Source organism: Physeter macrocephalus, chromosome 18 (assembly GCF_002837175.3).
Source record: "Physeter macrocephalus isolate SW-GA chromosome 18, ASM283717v5, whole genome shotgun sequence".
Classification (NCBI taxonomy): Eukaryota; Metazoa; Chordata; class Mammalia; order Artiodactyla; family Physeteridae; genus Physeter; species Physeter macrocephalus.
The window spans coordinates 42571956-42595119 of NC_041231.1; the positions used below are offsets into that span (position 1 = coordinate 42571956).

The following is a 23164-nucleotide window of genomic DNA, read 5'->3' on the forward strand; positions in this document are numbered from 1 at the left end:
CCTGGTGTCACAGTGGTTGAGAATCTGCCTGTCAATGCAGGGGACATGGGTTCGATCCCTGGTCTGGGAAGATCCCACATACCATGGAGCAACTAAGCCCATGCGCCAGAACTACTGAGCCTGCGCTCTAGAGCCCACGTGCCACAATTACTGAAGCCCTCACTCTTAGAGTCCGTGCTCTGTAACAAGAGAAGCCACCGCAATGAAAAGCCAGCACACCGCAACAAAGAGTAGCCCCCCTAGCGCAGCAATGAAGACCCAACGCAGCCTCCCCCACAAAAAAGAATTAAAAAAAAAAAAACTGCTGAAAAGAAGCCTCTGAGAAAGATACAGGGAGGGAACCTCCCTCGGCAGTGATTTGGTTTTCTCTACCCACATTCCAGTTTTGAGCTTTGGTTAACAATTCCAGGAAACCAGGAAAGATCCATGTTGGTACCTATAAAGCATTCGGTTACAGGAATGTTGTCCCTGTAAAAAAAAAAAAAAAAAAAAAAAAAAAAGCCCAAGGATTTCCCAGCGGCACTTTCATTTCAAAACTATCAATACTTCAAAATAGTCCTCTCCTTTATTTCTTTTTTTCCTTCTTTTTTTTGGCTGCACTGCGAGGCTTGTGGGATCTTAGTTCCCCGACCAGGGATCGAACCCAGGTCCTCAGCGGTGAAATCGCTGAGTCCTAACCACTAGAGGGCCAAGGAATTCCCCTTTCCTTTATTTCTAACTGTGTGGATACTAAAACAGAAAGCCCACTCTGTACTGAGCAACTACTGTGCAACTACTGTGTTGAGCAACTACTGTGCACAAGCTACGTGGCCACTTCAAATGTGACTTGTTACCAATTCCATCCATCACCTTTCAGACATTTAGTTTAAATGTTCTCCTGTGGCATGTAGATACCATTAACAAAGAAATTCTTCAGACATTTTACGATCAAAGCTTTAAATCTCTAGCTTCCAGACAAACTGACATACCACCTTTTTTTCTGTAAGTGAATCTGTATTTTATTTTAGACCCGGATTCATTCCCGTCAGGCTGGGATCCTGAACTAAATGCCATGCTAAGTTTAAAGACTTTTTTTAAAAACTTGAGATATGTTCGCATACCATAAAATTCACTCTTTTCTAGTACTTGGTACAATTCAGTGGGTTTTAGTATATTCACAAGGTTGGTCAACCATCACCACCAACTAATACTAGAACATTTTTACCACCTCAGAAAGAGGCCCTATTACCCATTAGCAGTCACTCACTATTCCCTCTTGCTTTCCCCCTCTCTATAAGAACCTGGTAACCAATTATCTACTTTCTGTGATAGACCTCTTTTTCTCTTTATATTTTCCTTTGGAAACAGCATTTATACAGGTTAAATACAAATTTCACTTGGTCACAGATTTTGGTAAAATATGTATCATTAGTATACAACATCAGCATTACTAATCTCACCATGAGAGATTAAAGATAATTATTTTTAAATAAATTTATTTATTTATTTTTGGCTGCATCAGGCGTTCATTGCCGCACACAAGCTTTCTCTAGCTGTGGTGAGCAGGGGCTATTCTTCGTTGTGGTGCCGGCTTCTCACTGCGGTGCCCGCTTCTCATTGCGGTGCCGGCTTCTCATTGCGGTGCCGGCTTCTCATTGTGGTTGCTTCTCTTGTTGCAAAGCACAGACTCTAGGCTCACGGGCTTCAGTAGATGTGGCACGCGGGCTTGGTAGTTGTGGCTAGTGGGCTCTAGAGTTGCAGGCTCAGTAGCTGTGGCACACGGGCTTAGTTGCTCCACGGCATGTGGGATCTTCCCGGACCAGGGCTTGAACCCGTTTTCCCCTGCATTGGCAGGCGGATTCTTAACCACTGCGCCACCAGAGAAGTCCCAAAGATAATTAGTAATCTAGATAAGCTTATCCATGATTATCAAAGTCATACCATCAATACTCTTAACAAGAAATATGTACATATTATATATGATACATATTACATAGACACGTATTTATGTATCTAGCTCACATACAAATGAGCTAGAGGGTGGAATGACAACATCTGAACAATAAGCCCTGTGGAGAACGGAGACACAAAGACACATAATAACCTCCAAGTTCAACTTGAATGGAGAAGACACCCAATAAACTTTCAATGCCACCTGTGGCCTAAGTGAATTCTGTGACAGAACTACCAGCAATGCTAGATTCAGAAACAAGGCTCTCCACCGTATGAGTGCTGGAATGGCCATGATCGTCTGCCCTCACATGCCTGGATGCCTGTGCACTCATCCCTCAGACACTGTCAAGACAGGTGCTACCCAGCCTCTTTCACTTTCAGTCCAGACACCCCAAGTTTCATGGGAGAGACTGTGCAACAGCACCACGTGAACTGGCTGTCAAATATCTAGCTGCCACCCAAAGCACTGCCTCCACTTTTCAGGCATCTCTGAGTCCCAAGAGGTAGATAAGCAGCCAAGAAAAAGGAAGGTAACCAAGTAGAGTCCAGAGTTATAGAATCATCCTGTACTACTGAGTATATACCACATGCTAGCTGCCAAACCAAGCACTTCACATACATTACATACTTTAATCTCACAATTGCTCTGAGGTAGGTACTGTGATTATCCCTCCATTTCATAGATGAGGAAACTGAGCTTCAGAAGTTACAAGAGCTAGGAACTGATGAAGCTGGAATCTTAAACCTGTCTGTGCTCCTAACACTATACTGTCTGGAGGTATACAAAGTCATAAACCAAAGTTATAACCAAGACCACAAAGGGAACTGTGCCTTTGTATAACCCCTGAACTAGTTAATTAGAATTATACAAATTCTGCTTGTTTTTTTCAATAACTGTCTGTAATCAAGTTCCAAAATTAGCACTTTGCACAATCTCATTTTTACAAAAAGTCAAACATTAACTAAAAATACAAGCTGGGGGCCTCTCTGGTGGCACACTGGTTAAGAATCCACTTGCCAATGCAGGGGACAGGGGTTCGAGCCCTGGTCCGGGAAGATCGCACATGTCACAGAGCAACTAAGTCTGTGCACCACAGCTACCGAGCCTGCGCTCTAGAGCTCGCAAGCCACAACTACTGAGCCCGAGTGCTGCAACTACTGAAGCATGCATGCCTAGAGCCCGTGCTCTGCAACAAGAGAAGCCACCGCAATGAGAATCCCGCGCGACACAACGAAGAGTAGCCCCGGCTCGCTGCAAATAAAGAAAGCCCGTGTGCAGCAACAAAGACCCAACGCAGCCAAAAATAAATAAATTAATTAATTAATTTTAAAAAAAAACAAGCTGAAAGAAATATGGCAACATCAAAGCACGAGGTTAAAATATACAGGCACATGCCCAATTCAGAACAAATTAGGAACTAAATTTCTTCCATCCACAGAAATGAACCATGTGTAACAAAAATAATCATAAACCTCATCATAGGAGACACATTGGAAATTTCCCTTAAAACTGCCAAATGATAAATGTTTACTTTTCAAATTCAAGAAAACTAAACTGACTACAGTTTAGAGTACCTTTTACAATTATTGGAAAAAAATCTGAGATAGGCAACGCCAGTGGCTAGTTACCAGAGTTTAGGGTTTTACGGTCACAGGCTAGATTCCCAGTGTGGTCTAACCATACTCCATGCCCCACATGTGGTATGTCTCTTGCACTTCCTCCTGAGAAAATTTAAGATTTGATCACTGAGGCAGAAGAAACACCTAGAGAGACCTGATAATCAGTCCCAATCAACAGGCTAAATAAGAAGTATTGTTGATGTAAAAATAATCCCCTGGACACTGCCACCAAATCCTTTTTTAACCATATATTCCATGAAGCCAAAACTGGAGCTGCTATAATTTAGGACTTTCTTGTCCAGTCAGATAAGAAGTTGTGTGTTAATAACAAATAAACACTCAATGTTCACTGCGTGCCAGGCCCAGTTCTAATCACCTTACATGCATTAACTCATTTAATTCCTAGAAGTTATGAGAGGACATTGAGACACAGAGATGTTATGTTATGCCACTTGCCCAAGTTACACAGTAGAAGGTGACAGAGCTGAGAAGCAACCCCAAGCAGTCTGCCTCCAGAGTCCATGTATTTACCTACTGAGCTAGTTGGATGGAGATCAGAGTCCATATATTTAACCACTATGATATACTGCCTGGTGCCCAGCCAAGACTCAATCACTGGACAGGTAACCAAACTGCATAATCAGATCATCAATCCTTAAAATCATTTTTAAAAAATATTTAATTTATTTATTTATTTGGTTGGTTGTGCCGGGTCTTAGTTGCAGCAGGTGGGCTCCTTAGTTGTGGCATGCAAACTCTTAGTTGCAGCATGCATGTGGGATCTAGTTCCCTGACCCAGTATTGAACCTGGGCCCCTGGCATTGGGAGCTTAGAGTCTCAACCACTGTGACACCAGGGAAGTCCCCCTTAAAATACTTTTTAATTCTCCAGAATACCCCAACTCTCCGGAGAGTGAGAATCTTCAATAATTGTTGATTTACACACATTTTAGAATTCATTTTCCTTTCTGTTTCCCACCAATACCTTTACTGAGGGCACTCAGGAGAGGGTACTGAAATTGAAATTTCCAGAAAGAATGGCATGACTCAACCCACAAGTTATATAGCTGAGCTCTGGCCAGGATGCCAAATTCTCTTCAATGAAGTAGTTTTAGGGTGAGGGTTTAGGCAACGCCACAGCCTTGCAGGAATTTATAAAGATTTGTTGTTGTTGTTATTTGGAAAGGACACAATTCAAGTACTGAAATGTTTCATACAATATTGCTAACAACTTAAATAAGATTCCAACAAACTGAGTCTCAGCTCATTTTTTCCATCATGGCCTCAACAAAGTCTTCCCATCCCCCAAAACATAAGTGTTCCCTATTCATCTCATTTTAAGCACAAGGACAGATCCCATTTAAGATTTGGCTTCCTTCACATACCTTCAGAAATACCCTGGCCATCCTGGTATCTTCAAAAACTCAAACTCTCTTAAGTTTGTTGACACAAAAAAACACGATTTCATAAAACTTCATGTAGTCTACATTCTTCATCCCACATACTAGAAAAAGTCAGTGTCTGAAGGAATTTTCATGTTAGGTGATAACAGCATCCTTTTCCCTTGCACTTTATAAAGTCAGAATGATTCTGTCATGTAGCCAAGTCATCTTTAGTTAAAGAAGGTCACTGATGCTAATAAAGTTGAGTAAAAACTCCAGAGAAATGAATTATTCTCCCAGAGCCCTTTTATAAGGGCACTTTAGTGACTATTTGGTCAAACAGAAAAAGGCAACAAACATCATACCTGCAAATTTGAGAAAACAAAATGCTGCAGACCAAATGACAACAGTTTGAGAGAACTAGCACAACTGGGCAACCACTGAGAGTTATTCTAACACAATGCTTCTTACTCCCCTCCCCAAGTCCCAGTGCAATGGGACACAAAGAGAAAGGAGATAACAGTCACTCTCAATCCACTCTCAATTTCCTTATTGTCACTTGGACAATAAGGAAAGCCAAGGGTATATGACACTGCTAGAAATACCTTTCGCAGGAAGGGACAGAATAAAAGGTTCTGCATCTCACAGTGTATGCTGGCTTTCTACTTCTCCTAGACAGAGATGGTGAAGGTACAAGCTGACAGACCTCTGTAGGAAATTACTTTCCCAGACAGACAGCTGTTGGCTAAGTGATGCCCTGATGACTCCCCTTGGCCACCATGCTCAGTACTGCTGCAGAGCATCCTACTAGTTTGATGTCTCCATTAAGGCACTGGGAAAGGGCTAGAGGGGCCTTGGTTATCATCCTGAACAACCTCATTATGCACACATATGCCACAATATCTGACAAAGCAAGCTGGCAGAAGGCTCCTTTATCCCCTTCCCCAGACTTATAAGTATCAGTCAATGATAAATAAAAGACATTTCACATCAAGAGTCAGGATAGTGAAGAGTTATGAAAATCTCAACCAAAAGCATTTCACAGAACCCTCCTCAGAAGCATATACACAGACTACTCAAAGGTGCCCTGTAGATGATGATTCAGAATTCATACTAATTTGGTCTATAAGTAAAACTTAGAGGGAAGGAGAATGGATGAATAGACATCTTCCACAAACACTTACACCTTACTCCAAGGAGTAAGGACTTCTTCCCTCACATTCTTATGTCTCTCATAAGATTTTAAACTGCTGTGTTATTGGGAGCTTGATCCACATCCATTTCCTTAAGGAAAATCCAGATATAAAAATTTTTTTCCCGGAATTATGATTGGAAATTACTTGACATGAAGAAGAGGAAGAGGAGGAGGAGGAGATGACTGTCTAATTTCAAATGCTTACTAGATATCAGATGCTATGCTAAGTGTTCTGTATACATTATGCACCAAGAGTCACTACTCAAATTCTATGTTATTCCTCAAGAAGTTTCCCTAACCACCTCATCTAAAACTGCCCTCATATGCATTCTCTCAATACCCTGCTTCATTATCGTTATAGCACTTAGCACTATCATATATTATTTTAAATTTGTCTACTTGTTTATGCTCTGACTTCTATCACTAAAACAGAAGTTATATAATCTGTCTCGTTTACTGCAGCATCTCCAGCATCCAGAAAGGTGCCTAGTACACAGCAGGCACTCGTGAACACATGATCTCGTTTAATCCACTCCAGGGTCCCATGAGGTACTGGTAACAGAGGGAACTGAGGCCAAGGGAGGTTAAGAAATTTGCCAGAGACAACCCAGCTAGGAAGTAACATCTGACTATAGAACCTACACTCCTCTTTTCTATGCTATACTACCTAAATACAAAAATCCCCCTGAATATTTCATTCTCAAAATTTTTTTCATCAGAATGATTTGTACACATCTGAGCTGTGATAAAGGTTATTAAAAGAATACTGACTGGGTCATGAAGTCTATGCAGTTCAGCGAGAGTATTCTATTGCATGGCAGTGTTAGCAGTGTGACCTCTGTCCCATGGCTAGGGGAAGAATAAAAATTTAGGAAATGGGGTTGACTGAATAAGGATATGGTGATGTCTTATTAAGAAATAACTCCAGTGCATACTGAAAATGTTATCGGACAGAATTTGGAGTTTATCTGAGAGAACACTCTATGGAATCCATGAGTACCACATAATCTCTGTCACCTTTCTTAGTATGAGATTATAAGGTCCTAGAAGACAGAGGCTGTCTCTTACTTGCTCTCCTGCACAGAGTGACATATGCAAGAGCATGGTTACCCGTCAAAACATTCTATTTCACATCTAGAAAAATTCTGGCCTTGCTCCTGCTTTATTCTGGTGTCGCATTCACTGGGCAAAAGTCATTCATGAGGGATCTGGGAGTCCTAAGAGTGTTCGAAGAATGGGTGGGAAGGGTGGGGGGAGATATGTCTATAGGCTACACCCCCTTGACACTGCTTGTGTAAATGAACATTTTTCTAGATGTACCTCTAACAGAAATCCAGCATAAGGATAATCCTTATTTTTAAAGAAGGCTGTCCTAGTTCTATTTGACATTACTCTTTAGGAGTCTGGATACTTTAGATAGGATTTTTGGGGGGATAGAAGGAAGAGGCAGTTAAGACACAATATGGTTATTTTTAAGATTAAATAGCTCTGATAAAAAGCAACATCCCTCTAGGAGAAACACACAGTTGGGAAAATGGTACTAAAGAAATGGCATCTGCCATGGCTCCCCATTTATGTTTCTACCACTCACAATACTCTTTAGTACAGTGGCAAAGGATTTAAAGATTACTCACTGATAAAGACAGATGCTACTAATTAAATGAATGTTCTCAAATTAGGACAGATTGTTAGAATGGAATCAACCATAAGCATACAGACTAGGACTTTCATTCCTCTCTCCAAATATTGGCAGATAGCATTTTCTGACACATAATTAGTATCTGTTAAATGACTGACTCAATGATGGACACTGAACAAATCAGGCAACAAGAACTTTGTCAAGGGGATATGGTCCTAATGCAGTCACCTTCTGAGGATCTAACAGTATTTATACTACTAACAATAAGAATGGATACATCAAGTTTCCTCTAATTACTTCTTGATCCCAGAGGATTTAGAGCATGTCATCTCCATTGCCATAAAGGGGGAACATGGTCAAAGAAAGGAAAAAGTTAACTGTGATGAGCCATGCTGAATGGAACAAAGCTGATGAAAGGGCATTAGGCTATGAAAGAGGAACAGTTCTCATGCAATACTACTCTTCTCTAGCAGAGCCTTCTTTTAAGATTCTGGGTGCATCGCAATCACAATGTTAAGCACAGGCAGTGGGTACATAAAAATCAAACTGTATCACTAACCTTCTTTCTCCCACTTTACAGATGGAGGAACTAACACACCACAGAGAAAACAACTTTCCCCAAGGAAACACGATGACAAGGATTCTATCCATTTCATAATTCCTCCTAAAACTACCAGGCAGCGTTCAATTAAAGACCCAGATGACAGTTATAGGTGTCAAGCTAAATACATCTAGGTGTTTCAAACATAGGGTAAGTACAGATTCAGGTTCACCAGCTCTGACTATATGCAGCTAAGAACTTGAGTACGAAACCCCAATTTGCAAAGAACAATGATGAATGCAAAAGACCCCAACAATCAACAACTAACTCTCTTCTCCCCATTGGCCCTCTTCCAAAAGTAGCACATGCAGGCAGGACCTGAGTGCCACAGGAGTTTCCATCAGTGGTCTTCACCCTAGGTCTGGGTGTAAGTACTGACCTAGAATTCCTGTGCCAGGAGGTTCCTTCAGATCACAGACAGGCAAGGATCATTCTTTGCATCTGGATCCCAAGCTCAGTCACATTCCAAAGGGAAGCACTCCAAACCTGTCATTTTTTTCCATCTACTGTCCTTGGAATATGGTGCAACTACAACTGAATGCTATTTTTTAAAATACACTCTGTGCCCATTAACTCTTCTAGAGAAACCTTCCCAGCTTCTTTTAAAGTTTCTCCTGGTTGGAATGTGGTATGCTCCAAATACAGATTTCTGGTACCTTTCCAAAGTTTAATCATTTGAAGCCCTCCCTCCCCATACATAAAAAATATATCCTTCCAGCATCATTTGACCGAAGTATAAAGCAACCTGGTTGGCCTCCATGCATCCGATGGCATCTTCCAAGAGTGAAAACTCCACGCAGACATAGCCATAGTCGTAACCTGGGGACAGCATTTAAATACAGACGGGAGTGGTGTTAGTGCCTTGAAAACACAAAAGACACACTTAAATCCCCTGTTTCTGAACCCCTTAAACACAAGCCCTCCCCATAGCTCCCCCCCCGCCCTGTACTAGGCAAAGCTGCTACCCCAAACAGAAAAAAGTACTGAAGGAAAGTCTGTTTCTGGACTTAGAAAGTCATTCCAAAATGGCCTTTTCTATTAACCAAGAAGATTCTTTGCCCACTTTAGCACTGATGATCTGGTAAGGGTGCCCCAGAATTGGGTAATCCCACAGAAAGTTCAAAGGGGGACCTGAAACATTTTAACCACAGGCTGAGTCTTCTGGAAAAACAAGGTCAACAAGAACAGGAAAGTATCCGGAAAAAAAAAATGTATCCCCGAGAGAGGAAGGAGAAGCAATTATCTCAAAGCTATGCTAATAGTCACCACTTTTCAAGCAGAAACCACCTTCAAAGACAGAAGTGCTGACAGACTGAGGCAACTATATACCACAGGAAGCTTCTGGTTGGCAGGGGACAGACCATATCAGGTCTCCTCTTTTTTTCCTTGTTTCAACTCAAGTCATAAGCCAGCTAAAATCTTTATGAAAGGAAGAAGGTGTAAAAGCATAAGTACAAATGGCTGGGTCCAAAACTGTGCTTATGCACAAAGTTGGGGTAGGCTGGGGGAGAGACAGGAATTGTTAGCAATCAGTACATGTTCAAGAATTGTATGTACCATCAGAGTACAAAACACCCTTCACCATTTTCCTGAGCAAGTGTCATTTGTGACTCTCGTGACCCATGAGATGGGAAGTCATGGGATTTACAAGCTGATAAACTCTTAACACTAACCCCATCCTATAATTTCCTTGACACTGCCACCATATGACTACAAAAATATACTTATTAAAGCAATGCTCCACAAGTGGCTTCCATGTTTCCTCCACTGCCTCACAGGATAAAGAAGTTCATCTTTAGGAGTGACACTGTGCAGATGGAACACCAAGAAAAAGATGTGATTTGTTCAAATAAGAAATAAAACTCAGGGGCTTCCCTGGTGGTGCAGTGATTAAGAATCCACCTGCCAATGCAGGGGATACGGGTTCGATCCCTGGCCCGGGAAGATCCCACATGCCACGGAGCAGCTAAGCCCGTGTGCCACAACTACTGAGCCTGAGCTCTAGAGCCCGTGCTCTGCAACAAGAGAAGCCACGACAATGAGAAGCCTGCGCACCGCAAGGAAGAGTAGCCCACACTCGCCACAACTAGAGAAAGCCAGTGTGCAGCAATGAAGACCCAACACAGCCAAAAATTTTTTTAAAAACACAAATAAATAAATTTATTTTTTAAAAAAAGAAATAAAAGTCAGGGAAAAAGAAACCACACAAAACCTAGGTCAATTTTGAGCACAAACTATATATAATAATAGAAAACTGGTATCACTGAATCAAGGTAATAACGGCCAAAAAAAGAAAAAAAAAAAAAAAAGGAAAAGGAAAACAACAACAAAAAAGCTAGGGCAAGAGAAAATATAACTTAAAAACAGACCAAACTTGGTGAAATGGGTTGGATCCCTTGTCACATGGAATGAATGGCCTGAAATGTTTTATTATGATATAGGTAAGGCTTTAGATCTGTTACATACTCCAAGTTCATGATGAAATGTTACAATGGTATAATTTGATTCTTCCTTTGAATTTTAGGAAATGACCAGGAAGAAAAGAAAGCTACTAGAAATCTCAGCACCACCTTAGGTGGACAGAGACTTTCTACCTGATTTCACAGCTTTGACCAACACAGATTAGAACTAACCCCTGGAATCTCTATTTAAACTTACCATAACAAAATCAGTCTTCTCTGATTAGTAACTATTTGGAGAAATGAAATATGCATTTGTATATACCCTATTAACAGTAGAAATTGTTTTGTTACATATTTCCTTTCAAGTGGATTTTCTTGATTCAACTCAGTGAACATCTCATACATAAAACATTCTGCATTTTGTAAAGGGCTCTGAGTGTTCTTGGGAAACACTGCAGAAGAGCAGAAGCAACTAAAGTGCCTTTTATCACCAAGTACCTACTGTAAACATTCAAATGTATGTCCACAATCAGAAAGGGGCAGCCACGGAACAAGCAGATATACTCTCAAGTGTGTTGATTACCTCTACAGAACATTGTCAAAGGAGCGTCCAGGTGTGTGGAAAGCAAACCCTCTCCATAGCTGCCAAAATGAAAAACACAGGGAACCAACACCAAATTGGCAAAGCCCTGAGTTTCCTTTCTGTTCTTAAAGAAGTAACTATTGTGGCCCAGAGGAGCACAAAGAATCTATGTGCAGAAAAAGAAAGAATTCATGGCAACATTCATACTTTGCTAAAGAACAAACAGACTTTGATACTAATGTCACTGCAAAGGAAAAAATACTAGAGGAGACATAATGAGCATCTAGAGGAGACATAATAAGCATCTAATAGCATCTCTATACAATCCTGAGATACTATATGTTGACAATGTACTTCAGATATAATATTTAAATTTATGAGCCCAACATTCAAGTTCTTCTGCCTGAAACTTTATCTATCAAACAAAAACAGAAATTTAAAGTTTAGGGAATTCCCTGGCGGTCCAGTGGTTATGACTCGGTGCTCTCACTGCTGGCGTCCAGGTTTGATCCCTGGTCAGGGAACTAAGATGCCGCAAACCATGCAGTGTGGCCAGAAAAAGCAAAAAAGTTTAACTATAATACCTAAAACTTTAAAGATAAATAAAAATTAAAAAGGACCCAATCTTGATCTAAAGCATTTTGTGTGTCCAAGACTCAGAGCTGTACTATAAGGATTTTCATAAATTGCCAAAACGGGTGATGATACCAAGTAATATTTACAAAGCACTTGTAGGTGCAAGACTGTATTCTAAATATTTTACATATAGTTAATCCTCACATGACTATCCTATAAGGTAAATAATATTAACCTCATTTTACCCATCATGGGGAAGCAGTCAAAGAAAGAACAAGTAATTTCTTCAAAATCACCTCAATGGTAAGTAGCAATACCTGGCTTCAAACCCAGTCAGTCCAGATTCAAACTGATGTTATTAACCACTACACTGTATAAATTAATCTGATTTCCAACCTCCACGGAGCCCAACCACAAAAAGGATCCCACACGCCTGAGCACAGATAAGACTATGTCTATAGTTAAGAAATATTGAAATTTGAGCAAAACAGTTATTTTTATTCTAAAATATCTATGGCAGAACCATTGTGAGTGGGCCTGACTGTGCAAGTTAGAAAGCATTCACTTTCATGGATGAATATACTGGCTATCAAAATTCTTCTTTAAAGACAAAAACCCAAAAGTCTAGTTGTAAGTGATGGCTATAAAAATTACAATATGATAAGATACGTGATATAATATATTGAATATAGTATATTTTAAAAACTTTAAAATTGAGAACAATTATATAAAATGTGTATAGGAAAAAGGACTAGAATTAAATACAATGAAGTTGCATCTAATTCAGAGGTCAGAGACAAAAGTCAGCATATGAAATGAAAACCATGCATTTTCAATATCATACTTGAACACCCCAAGGTGAAGAACAACATACCATCTCTCAATATAGGTTAAGTCCAACACTGCCAGTTTTTCCTCCAGCGTCGCAACAGATCACTTTTCTTTTGGCTGACACCAGATGAAGAGGGTGGCTTGCATTTAAGGGCCATAATGTATGAAAAATATATCACTTTAAATAACAGAATCACAGCCAGCATAGTGAATGCTCATACTCAGAGAAAACTGGAGAGACCACCTGAAGTCATAGCTGAGTCATACCCCCACCTCTCATGCTCACTCCATGAGAGGGAAAATGGGGTGTGGGGTAGGGGAGAGGAGTTGAGCAAGCACAGGTGAATATACAAAAACCTGAAAATGATGTAATGCGACACAACTGTAAACAAAAATGATTACAGTGGTTGTATTGAGATAATGGGAATTTTTTTCCTTTAGTTCTCAAATGTAATTTTATAATTCACAGAAAAAATTCTAGTAGACACAGAAGATGTTCCACTCAGAGACCTAAATGCTCTGAAGACTACCAACCAACCTTGCATTCAGAATTGCTAGGAACCATCTGGAATCATCAAGATGGTAAACTCAGTGTTAACAGTCACACAGACAGATTCTCACCTAAAAAGAGTAATAAGAAAGTCTCTTTTATTACCTTTTTCTTCCATCATCACATGCTGGGAAGAAACCTGGTGGGCTGATGGGTCTTTGTGGCTTATTTGTATGACTATTAAAAAGCATATCTTTCTCCATTTTCTAACCTAAATGTATAGATTCCTCGTAGAAATGTGAATGCTCCTTATACTTTTTTTTGCAGTTGAGAAGGATGAGAACAAGGCAAAGGAAGGAAATCTATAAAGGTAATATTAAATTTTCAATTCTTCTCCATCTTCATTAACCATGTGGTTGCCTGTTCCCCAAAAAAGTATCTGTGATAATAGCTAACCAGGTGCTTAGGGGAAAACAAGGTACAGAAAACAAAGCCCTGATAAATAATATCCAATCCCAGAACTAATTCTTTAGTCTCTGTCCCTAGAAAAGCTGACTCAGTGACGCTGACAAACATGGCCTTTGATCATTCAAGCCAACTGTTAGTCTATACCAAGCCCAGTTTTCATAAGTTATATACCAAGATTTTTATTTAGGCAAATGAGATGAGCAGCCCTATATTCAAACTGACCAAGAAAAACCCAACTAAACATCAACAAGTCCAGCTGAATTTCCCATTAGGAGAGTACTGGTTGACTTTGAAAAAGGCCAGAATATACATACCAACTACGAAATGTAAAAAAGAACCAGGATTTTTTTTTTTTTTTTTTTTTGCTGTACGCGGGCCTCTCACTGTTGTGGCCTCTCCCATTGAGGAGCACAAGCTCTGAACGCGCAGGCTCAGTGGTCATGGCTCACGGGCCTAGCCACTCTGCGGCATGTGGGATCTTCCCGGACCAGGGCTCGAACCCGTGTCCCCTGCATTAGCAGGCAGATTCTCAACCACTGCGCCACCAGGGAAGCCCCAGGTTAGAGATTTTAACAAAAGTCAAACAGAACTGATACAGGTATCTGAATTCCCATCAATGGAAATAACATGACAAAGGAGGCCTGTGTGAAAGATTTCCAACAGGTATTTTGCTATGTTAAAACCTCAAATGAGGGCTTCCCTGGTGGCGCAGTGGTTGAGAGTCCGCCTGCCAATGCAGGGGACGCAGGTTCGTTCCCCGGTCCGGGAGGATCCCACATGCCGCGGAGTGGCTGGGCCCGTGAGCCATGGCCGCTGAGCCTGTGCGTCCGGAGCCTGTGCTCCGCAACGGGAGAGGCCGCAGCAGTGAGAGGCCCGCGTACCACAAAAAAAAAAAAAAAAAAAAAAAAAACCTCAAATGAGTATGTACCTGCAGCTTTCATTAGCAAAATTAGGAAAATATCTGACTTACATGTCAAAATATCATCTGGGAAGAATGAAATTGGTCTATATGAAATCATCACTTTGACATCTTATAAGCACTTTCAATTCTCTCTCCTTCAACTATACATATAAGGATTGCTGGTTTATTATAAAACTGATGAAACTATGAAGATATGCACTGATGATTACTTGCTAAATTTTTGAAAACTGCATATGGTTCTATTTTATCTAGCTTTCCATCTGCACCAGCTGGTTATTTTTTTTTAATATATTTTTTTGGTTTGTATTTTCAAGCAGTTTTCAAAATCCAAAATTAATCTTAGGGTCACTTCATCCTGATGATGGTTCTCGGGCCCAGATTAACATTTGTTAGGAAATTCTCACCCTTATTCAACTCATTTCAATTCCACTGACATTTACAACGCTATGTGAGCACAGAGGGGAGTGTCCTAGCCCTCAGAGAGCTTAGTCTAATGGAAGAGTTATGACAAGTAGATAAGCATAGACCATCTCAAAATACTATGTAAGTCAAAAAAGGAAACATTTAATTTTTTTTCTGAACTATAATTGACAAATAATATTGTATTACTTTTAGGATACAACATGATGATTTGATATATGTATATACGGCAAAATGATTACCACAATAAGTTTAGTTAACATCCATCACCATACACAGTTACGATTTGTTTTCCTTGTGATGGGAACTTTAAAGATCAACTCTTGCTGCAACCTTCAAATATCCAATACAGTACTGTTAACTATAGTCACAACCCTGTATATTAAATCCCCAGGACTTTTTTTTTTTTTTTTCCCCCCAGGACTTTTTTAAAATCTGGGAACAACTACTCTTTTTAGAGCCAATGATCTAGTTCAATTTTTGTTCACTTGAAAACAAACAAAAAAACCTACAGAGCAACCATCAGGAATAAGATCTGAGTTTTCCCCCCCAGCTAATAACACTCCAACCTGACAGGAAAGATGGTACAGGAGTGGCAAAAAGATCACTCAAGAGAGGAGTAGCATCAATGCTGAAGCAAACTGCCCATGCAGAGAGATGATCCCAGAACAACAGAGGTCCTAGACTAAGTGGGGGAGGGGGATATTTTCATTTCTGTACACCCAACACTGGCATAATACCCGGCACGCAGTGGCGCTCAGTCAATGCCACATCACTTGTAATGAGTATCTTCACTGGAGCAACACACAAGAAAGTAACTTCTATGGTTATGTACATAGGCAAGAAGCTACAGCTAATTCACCATGTGCCCTCAGGCAAGCCACTTCTCTATGGGCCTGGGTTATCTCATATGCCAAGTAGCAATGATGGTACCTTCTTTGCAGGGTGGTTCCAGGGGTGCATGAGATAATACATTTCAGTACCCCTGTGCTTCTACTACAAAGCACTCTCAGGGACTAAAGATGAGACAGCTGCCCCTGTGTTGCTGCTAAAATTTTAGCACTGATGAATTTCCTCACTGATTTCTAGTGTATACTAAAAACATATCTGATTTTCCCATAGGTCACAAAGCTATTTTCATTTTGACTGGGAAGGAAAGTATGGCCCATAAACATTTTTTCTCCACTGCCTTGGTCTTAGTACAAAAAGGACAATTCACCAATGTTCTAAGGGGCTCTGAGAAGGTTCTACAAAGATAATGGCTTCTGAGCTGCAAGTTGTTCAAGATGACAGCAGATCACACTAGCCTAGCCACTCAACTATTCCAGAAGTGAACTAGCATCTAGAGAAGAGTTAGCAGACAAATGGCATTCTGTGAGACTCATGCTGACCAGACCATGAGCCTAGGTCATCTATGCCCTGTAATAGAGAACAGAGGTCCAACAGAAGGTAGCAGGTGCCAACCAGATACAGCTTTAGGATCCCCATCTGTGGCATCAGAGAGATATTTGGTCTTTGCTCCAGTTTCCTGACACAGAGCTCCTAAAACTCTTGGAATTTCCTGAGTGATAAGAGCGATGAGTCTGTTTTAATGAGACGACTCCTGGTGGGCTCCTAGATAGTTACAGGATGGGGCCTGGTCATCGGAAAAACCAAGACTTGATTAAAAGCTTGGAACTTTCAGCCTCATACCCTAACTTCCAGGAAGGGGGAAAGGGGCTGGAGATTGAGTCAATCACCAATGGCCAATGAGGTAATCAATAATGCCTACATAATGGAACCGCCATAAAAACTTCTAAATCATGGGATTTGTAAAGCTTCCAGGTTGGTGAACATATCCACATTCCGGGAGGATGGTGGTGCACCCTAACTCCATGGAACAGAGGCTTTTACGCTTGGAACCCTTCCAGACCTAAGTACCTATCTACCTCTTCACCTGGTCCTGTATAATAAACTGGTTAAGTGTTTCTCTGAGTCTTGTGAGCCATTCTAGCAAATTATCAAATCTGAAGGGGGTGGGAGATTGTGAGAACCTCCAAGAGACGTATGGGTAACCTGGGGATCTGATACTTCTGAATGGCATCTGAAGTAAAGGCAGTGTTGTGGGACTAAGCCCTTAAACCTGTGGAGTCTGATGCTAACTCTGGGTAGTTAGTGTCAGAACTGAAATGAATTATAGGACACCCACTTAGTGCCAGAATTGGCTGGTGTCAGGAGGGAAAAAAATCTCTCACCATCTCTCTGCCTATATGACACAGAGGCATACACTGCTTTCTGCTGACATCACTCCAGAACATGTTCAGACCTCCATTTCTCAATTTACATGAAGTTTGTCGCCCCCACCCCCACCACACCGTGCCAAGTTCAACTGCAAACACCACTGTAATCAGCTAACTTACTGACAGCACTTGTCCTCCATGCAGCCATTTTAAAATACAGGACTATTCTTTTTTTTTTTTTTTTTTTTTTTTGCGGTACGCGGGCCTCTCACTGCTGTGGCCTCTCCCGCTGCAGAGCACAGGCTCCAGACGCGCAGGCTCAGCAGCCATGGCTCACGGGCCATGGCATGTGGGATCCTCCCGGACCGGGGCATGAACCCGTGTCCCCTGCATCGGCAGGCGGACTCTCAACCACTGCGCCACCAGGGAAGCCCAGGACTATTCTTGATTAAGATTTACCAAAACCTTTCATCAGATATGCTTGTACATTGTCAAACATACTCATTGTCTGATAAACAAGGTGAGCACTTTCTAGGACTTGATATTAACCTGAAAGCGAAAATGAAAAATTTTCTAAAAAATACAGAATTTTTAAATTACTTACAATTATACAAACAGAACACTCTACTCCCTCAACATAACACCATTACATAGTTTTAGAAATTAAAATTAAGTCCGTCAGAATTTTTGACAAAAATTTCTTGAGAGGATCTACTCATCCAATATTTTATTTCCAAAGTTAGCACATACATGTTAACTAATGTTAACTAATACTTTCAGGTTGAAGAAACATATCCCAATACTTACACAAATATTATTTAACCACCAATTCACATATAACCTCACACATTGCTACCAGGAATTTTTGTAGCTTGGAGTGTGAGATAAGACAACAGGACTAATATTTTCTTCTTTGATTTGAAGACAAGCAAAGGCAGGAAATCCTTTAATTTGTGACACAAATTCAATTGCTCGGTTATTAGGAAAAAACTAATGAAGCTTAAGCTTCATGTATTAAGCAATGATTTTCCTACCCTGTCAGGGACATTTGATTCACTTTTTTAAATGATGCTATCTAAACAACAAGGTCCTACTGTACAGCACAGAGGACTATATTCAATACCTTTGATAAACCATCATGGAAAAGAATATAAAAAAAGAATGTCTATATGTATATAATTGAGTCACTGTGCTGTACAGCAGAGACTGGCACAACATTGTAAATCAACTATACTTCAATTTAAAAATAAATACATAAAATTAAAATAAAAATGATCTTATCTAGTCACTTTCCCTCACCAGAGCTATGAAGTACTATTCCACAGCCCCCACCCCAACTCCTGTACCATGGGATTTTCTAACATGTATCTGACGATTGTGACAACCAACATTCATTTCTGATAAATGCAAAAGCACTGGTGGGCATTCAAATAAACACAAAAGGAATTTTTTGTTTTGTTTTACTTTGTTTTTCCTGTTCCCCCTGCCCCTAAAACAACTGAATGAACCATGAAAGATATAAACCAAGCCAATAAATATCTTTTTTTTCTCTTTCCAGTCCAAATCTAGTTTTTAAAATCGTGGTCAAAACAAAAATAAAAAACAAAACCAAAAGAGGCAATACCACAACAAAACTAACATTCTTTCAACAAAGCCAGGACTAAGTTCTTCAAATGAAATATTACCATTTCCCCTATCCTGGTTCCTAAGGTACATTTTGAGGTGGTTTGGAAGTCACGTTTCAGACCACTCTAAACATCTCAAAGAGCTCCAGATCATTTAAAAACTCCCCTGAAGGCAAAGCAGCCCTCTTTAAGTAAGGAGAAATAGTAGAGAAACTTCCCCAATACTGAGACTGAAATAACCAAGACCTTCAAGGCCTCCAAAGGTCTCCTATGTAGAAAACAGCTTCTCTCTGAGAATTTACAAATTCTTACAACCCAACTACATTTTTAGAGGTTGAAAATATTCTTTTTAAAAAATATGCATTGGGGGCTTCCCTGGTGGCGCAGTGGTTAAGAATCTGCCTTCCAATGCAGGGGACACGGGTTCGAGCCCTGGCCCAGGAAGATCCCACATGCCGCGGTGTAACTAAGCCCGTGCACCACAACTACTGAGCTCGCATGCCACAGCTACTGAAGCCCGCACGCCTAGAGCCCGTGCTCCCAACGGGAGAAGCCACTGCAATGGGAAGCCCTTGCACCGCAACGAAGAGTGGCCCCCACTCGCCGTAACCAGAGGAATCCCGTGGACAGCAACGAAGACCCAACGCAACCAAAAATTAAAAATAAATAAAAAATAAAAATAAAATACAGTGAGTCTTTCATAGACAACATATAGTTGGATCATGTTTATTTTTAAAAAAATGCATTGTAACAGAGGTACAATGAGCCTTCCAGAAAGCACACAAAAAAGGTCCATCTGTATGCATTTTTCTCTACTTCTTGTCTGATCATTTCCTATAATACCCATGAAAAGTCTCGATTTATTTTACTTCTCTGAAACTCAGGGGACATCACTTTATTTGCTGATCTCTCTGACCAGTGATTACCTTCAAGCATTCACCTAGGTGTTATTCTCTTTTAATTCTGTTGCCTCTAAAAGTTGTCAACCAATTTTCAAGAAGGCTTATTTTTTAAAATTGAGATGTAACTCACATACCATAAAATGCAGTAGTATATTCACAAAATAGTGTAATTCAGTAGTGTACAATTCAGTAGTATATTCACAAAGTAGTGTAACCATTACCACCAAATAGTTCCTAAGAGGCTTGTATTTAAATTAGATAGAAGACCTAAGTGATAACCTAAGTAAGAAACATGGAAGTAGGGAAAAATTGCTTTAATTTACATTCTGAGGGTAGAGAATGTAAGCTACAAAGGGTGAGTACAAATCAGATGTTCTGAAAGGGGAAAGCTAAAGGAAGAAGCCAATGTACTTTAAATCCCATAAATAGTTTTAATGGATGGCCTCTATCTGCCTCCCATTGAAGTTAACTGTATAAATGACTTTTCCTCCCTGGACTGAAGCTGGGACTCAATCAGGCTCCTGCACTATGCAGGCTGATTAATGACTCTTTTCTTCTTGCTACTCCATCAGAGGGAACTCTTCAGTGAATTCTTCTAACTACCAAAAGGCACAGGAAGCCCCATACAGCCTTATACAAACTAAGATTCAGCCAAAGCAACCTAAGCATTTGACCAAAAAGACAAGTGAGGACTATAGAAGCCAGAAGCAATTCTACCTAAAGAAGAGTGAGGAACTCAGAAAGGCAGTGAACTGACACAGGGCTATAAACAGAGTTCAAACACCTTCTGCATTTCAGAGAGGCAAACTCCATCTCAGCCAAATAGTTCTAGGGAAGAGAATATAATCTGCCAATTAAGGCATCTGCTCATCACTGTCATGCTATACTGTCACCTGTCTGTCCTACCTACAGATGTCCTGTGTGGTTTAGATAGAGACCTCCAATGCTACATAGTCTACCAACCAAAAACTGCCAAGCTGGTGGTCCTTGCTTCTGAATAAAGTGATGCCTTGGGTTGTGAAGGATGTCCCATTCTCAGATCCAGATTAAGACTCTACACCCAGGATTTCCCTCGTGGCACAGTGGTTAAGAATCTGCCTGCCAACGCAGAAGACACAGGTTTGAGCCCTGGTACAGGAAGATTCCACATGCTGAAGAGCAACTAAGCCCGTGCACCACAACTACTGAGCCTGTGCTCTAGAGCCCGTGAGCCACAACTACTGACCTGCGTGCCTAGAGCCCGTGCTCCGCAACAAGAGAACAATGAGAAGCCCGCGCACCACAACAAAGAGTAGCCCCTGCTCGCCGCAACTACAGAAAGCCTGCGCGCAGCAACGAAGACCCAACACAGCCATCAATCAATCAATCAATCAATTAATACCATATTAAAAAAAAAAAGACTCGACACCCAAAAGCCCCAAGGAAAGGTAGCATGCAGGGAGCCCAATAAAAAAGTCAATAAAAATATTAAAACTTCCCTACCAGGGCTGCAAACTACCACTAACCATCCTTGCTAACTTAAGGGGTTTTAATAAGGAAGCTTAAATTGAAGAATAAGCCAGCTCCCAGAACAGAAAATGAGTTTCATCTTAAGTGTTAGGAAAGTTAACTACCCCAAAGAAAAAGATTAAGTAAAACCAGAAATTCTAAAGTCTTGCTTTCCAAAACAGTACTGGGATTCTACTTTAAAGTCAGCAACAAACCCTCAAAAGTACCCAGCCTTGACCAAGCCCTGAAAACATACTTATATCCTCTTAGGCTACCCCTCCCCTTACTAGCTGACAGACCTAAACTCAAACCTCCCTTTGTCACTAAACCTTAGTGCCTTACTGCTCCTATAAAGTCTACAGGGACCTCAAGCTATCATTCCCAATAGTCCAGTGAGCCCCTATTCTGCAGTAAGTACCACACCACCTAATGAGGTTCAGAATACATCATCATCAGAGACAATTCGCTCATGTCTCTGCTCATGGTACTTAGCCAAGTTGTCCATTTCCAGAGTCTACACCAAGGTAATCTCTCAGGAGAGGTAATCCCTTAAAGTGAGGGTAAGAGGCACAGAACATCCATATTCTCTAACAGGACCTTCTACTCAAAGTCTTTGGGGTGGGAAACGTTAAAAATGAAATAAACAAGACCAATCCCCAGGTAATGCCAAGGATGACTAAAATTAACCCTAGTTCCAGCACCTCTCCCCAGTTCACCTGATCCCTCTAGGACCGCATCACAGGATTCTTCTCCAGGTGTACTGTTCTCTACTCAGCCATAGAGTCCATCCACTGCCTCCACAAGACCCACCCAGCCCTAAAAAGTGCCTCTTGGCTTCCCAGACATTCTTATTTTTAAAGCTCAGCCACCTTTCCTTAAGGCTCATCTGTAAACACCCTCCCCAAATGTGGTACCAAACCCAGTAAGTCTCCTGGCTGAAAACATCTTCTGCAGTTTTAGAGATGTGACAAGTAAGTCTGATATTTTCTGATTGGTCAGTGTTCTCCTTAGAACTAAAAGTTTTACTTGTTTATTCTGTAAGTGCCAGAAAAAAAAAAAGCAAAAATGTGTATTTGCAATTTCCAACTATAATTTATTTTTTCTAAATGATGTTGAGCTACTCCATCTGGAATACCATAAACTATGCATGTTTTGTATCATCCGTGTCAACCCATTTCACAATGGATTTCTGCCCCTAAACTGAAAGATCCTCTCAGAGTTTTTTCTTTTCTTAAGGAAGTAACTTCTGTTTTATCAACACAGAGGTAAAAACTCAAACCATTTCAATTGTGAAAAATGAAAGGATATGAGCCTGTTCCCTTAATAAATGCAGAGAGCCTCTGACACTTTCAATATACCCAAAATGTTAGGGTACGAGACCAAGTGACTCGGTTGCCGCAAATGCTTACTTCCTAAGAAGAAATTTCCTTCACCGGGTCACAAAAACTGTGTCCACTCTCTATATGAACACTGACAGAATCAAAGCAAGATATTGCTTCTTCCTATTAACACCACCCTATTAACCTTCTAACTTTCTGACACTACTTAATGAAGCGGTACTAAAACAATTCTGTAGCACTTCAGTTTACTGTAAGAGAGTTAACTTTCTATGTCTGACACTTATTAGGAAACATAATCCATAAGCTATATTGTTTTTACTTAAATGATACAAATTCCTTTGGGAAAAAAATCACAGCAAGCTTTATACTGTCAGTATTCAAGTCCATCTAAAAGTCAACAGCAGTTCTGTCTGCATTCAAATATCAGAGAAACACTGTGAGAATGAGAACATCTACAACCATTCCAAGACCTCTGGAGGAAGTATGCTACATAAACAGAAAGAACAACTAAGAACATAAAATAACATCAA

General features: G+C 40.5%; 1 protein-coding gene across 3 annotated transcripts in view; it reads right to left on the reverse strand.

Moving 5' to 3' along the window:
• Positions 1-23164, reverse strand: part of RBM6 (RNA binding motif protein 6) — a 109138-nt gene that overhangs the window by 51829 nt on the left and 34145 nt on the right. For 2 of the 3 annotated variants that reach the window (XM_024123776.3, XM_007113955.3), the window contains one exon: positions 9114-9187. The exons of the other annotated variant lie outside the window; for it this stretch is intronic. In XM_024123776.3, the coding sequence (XP_023979544.1) occupies positions 9114-9187 (74 nt within the window). Of the gene's footprint in view, positions 1-9113; positions 9188-23164 lie in introns of those variants that run through there. 3 annotated transcript variants of the gene reach the window in all.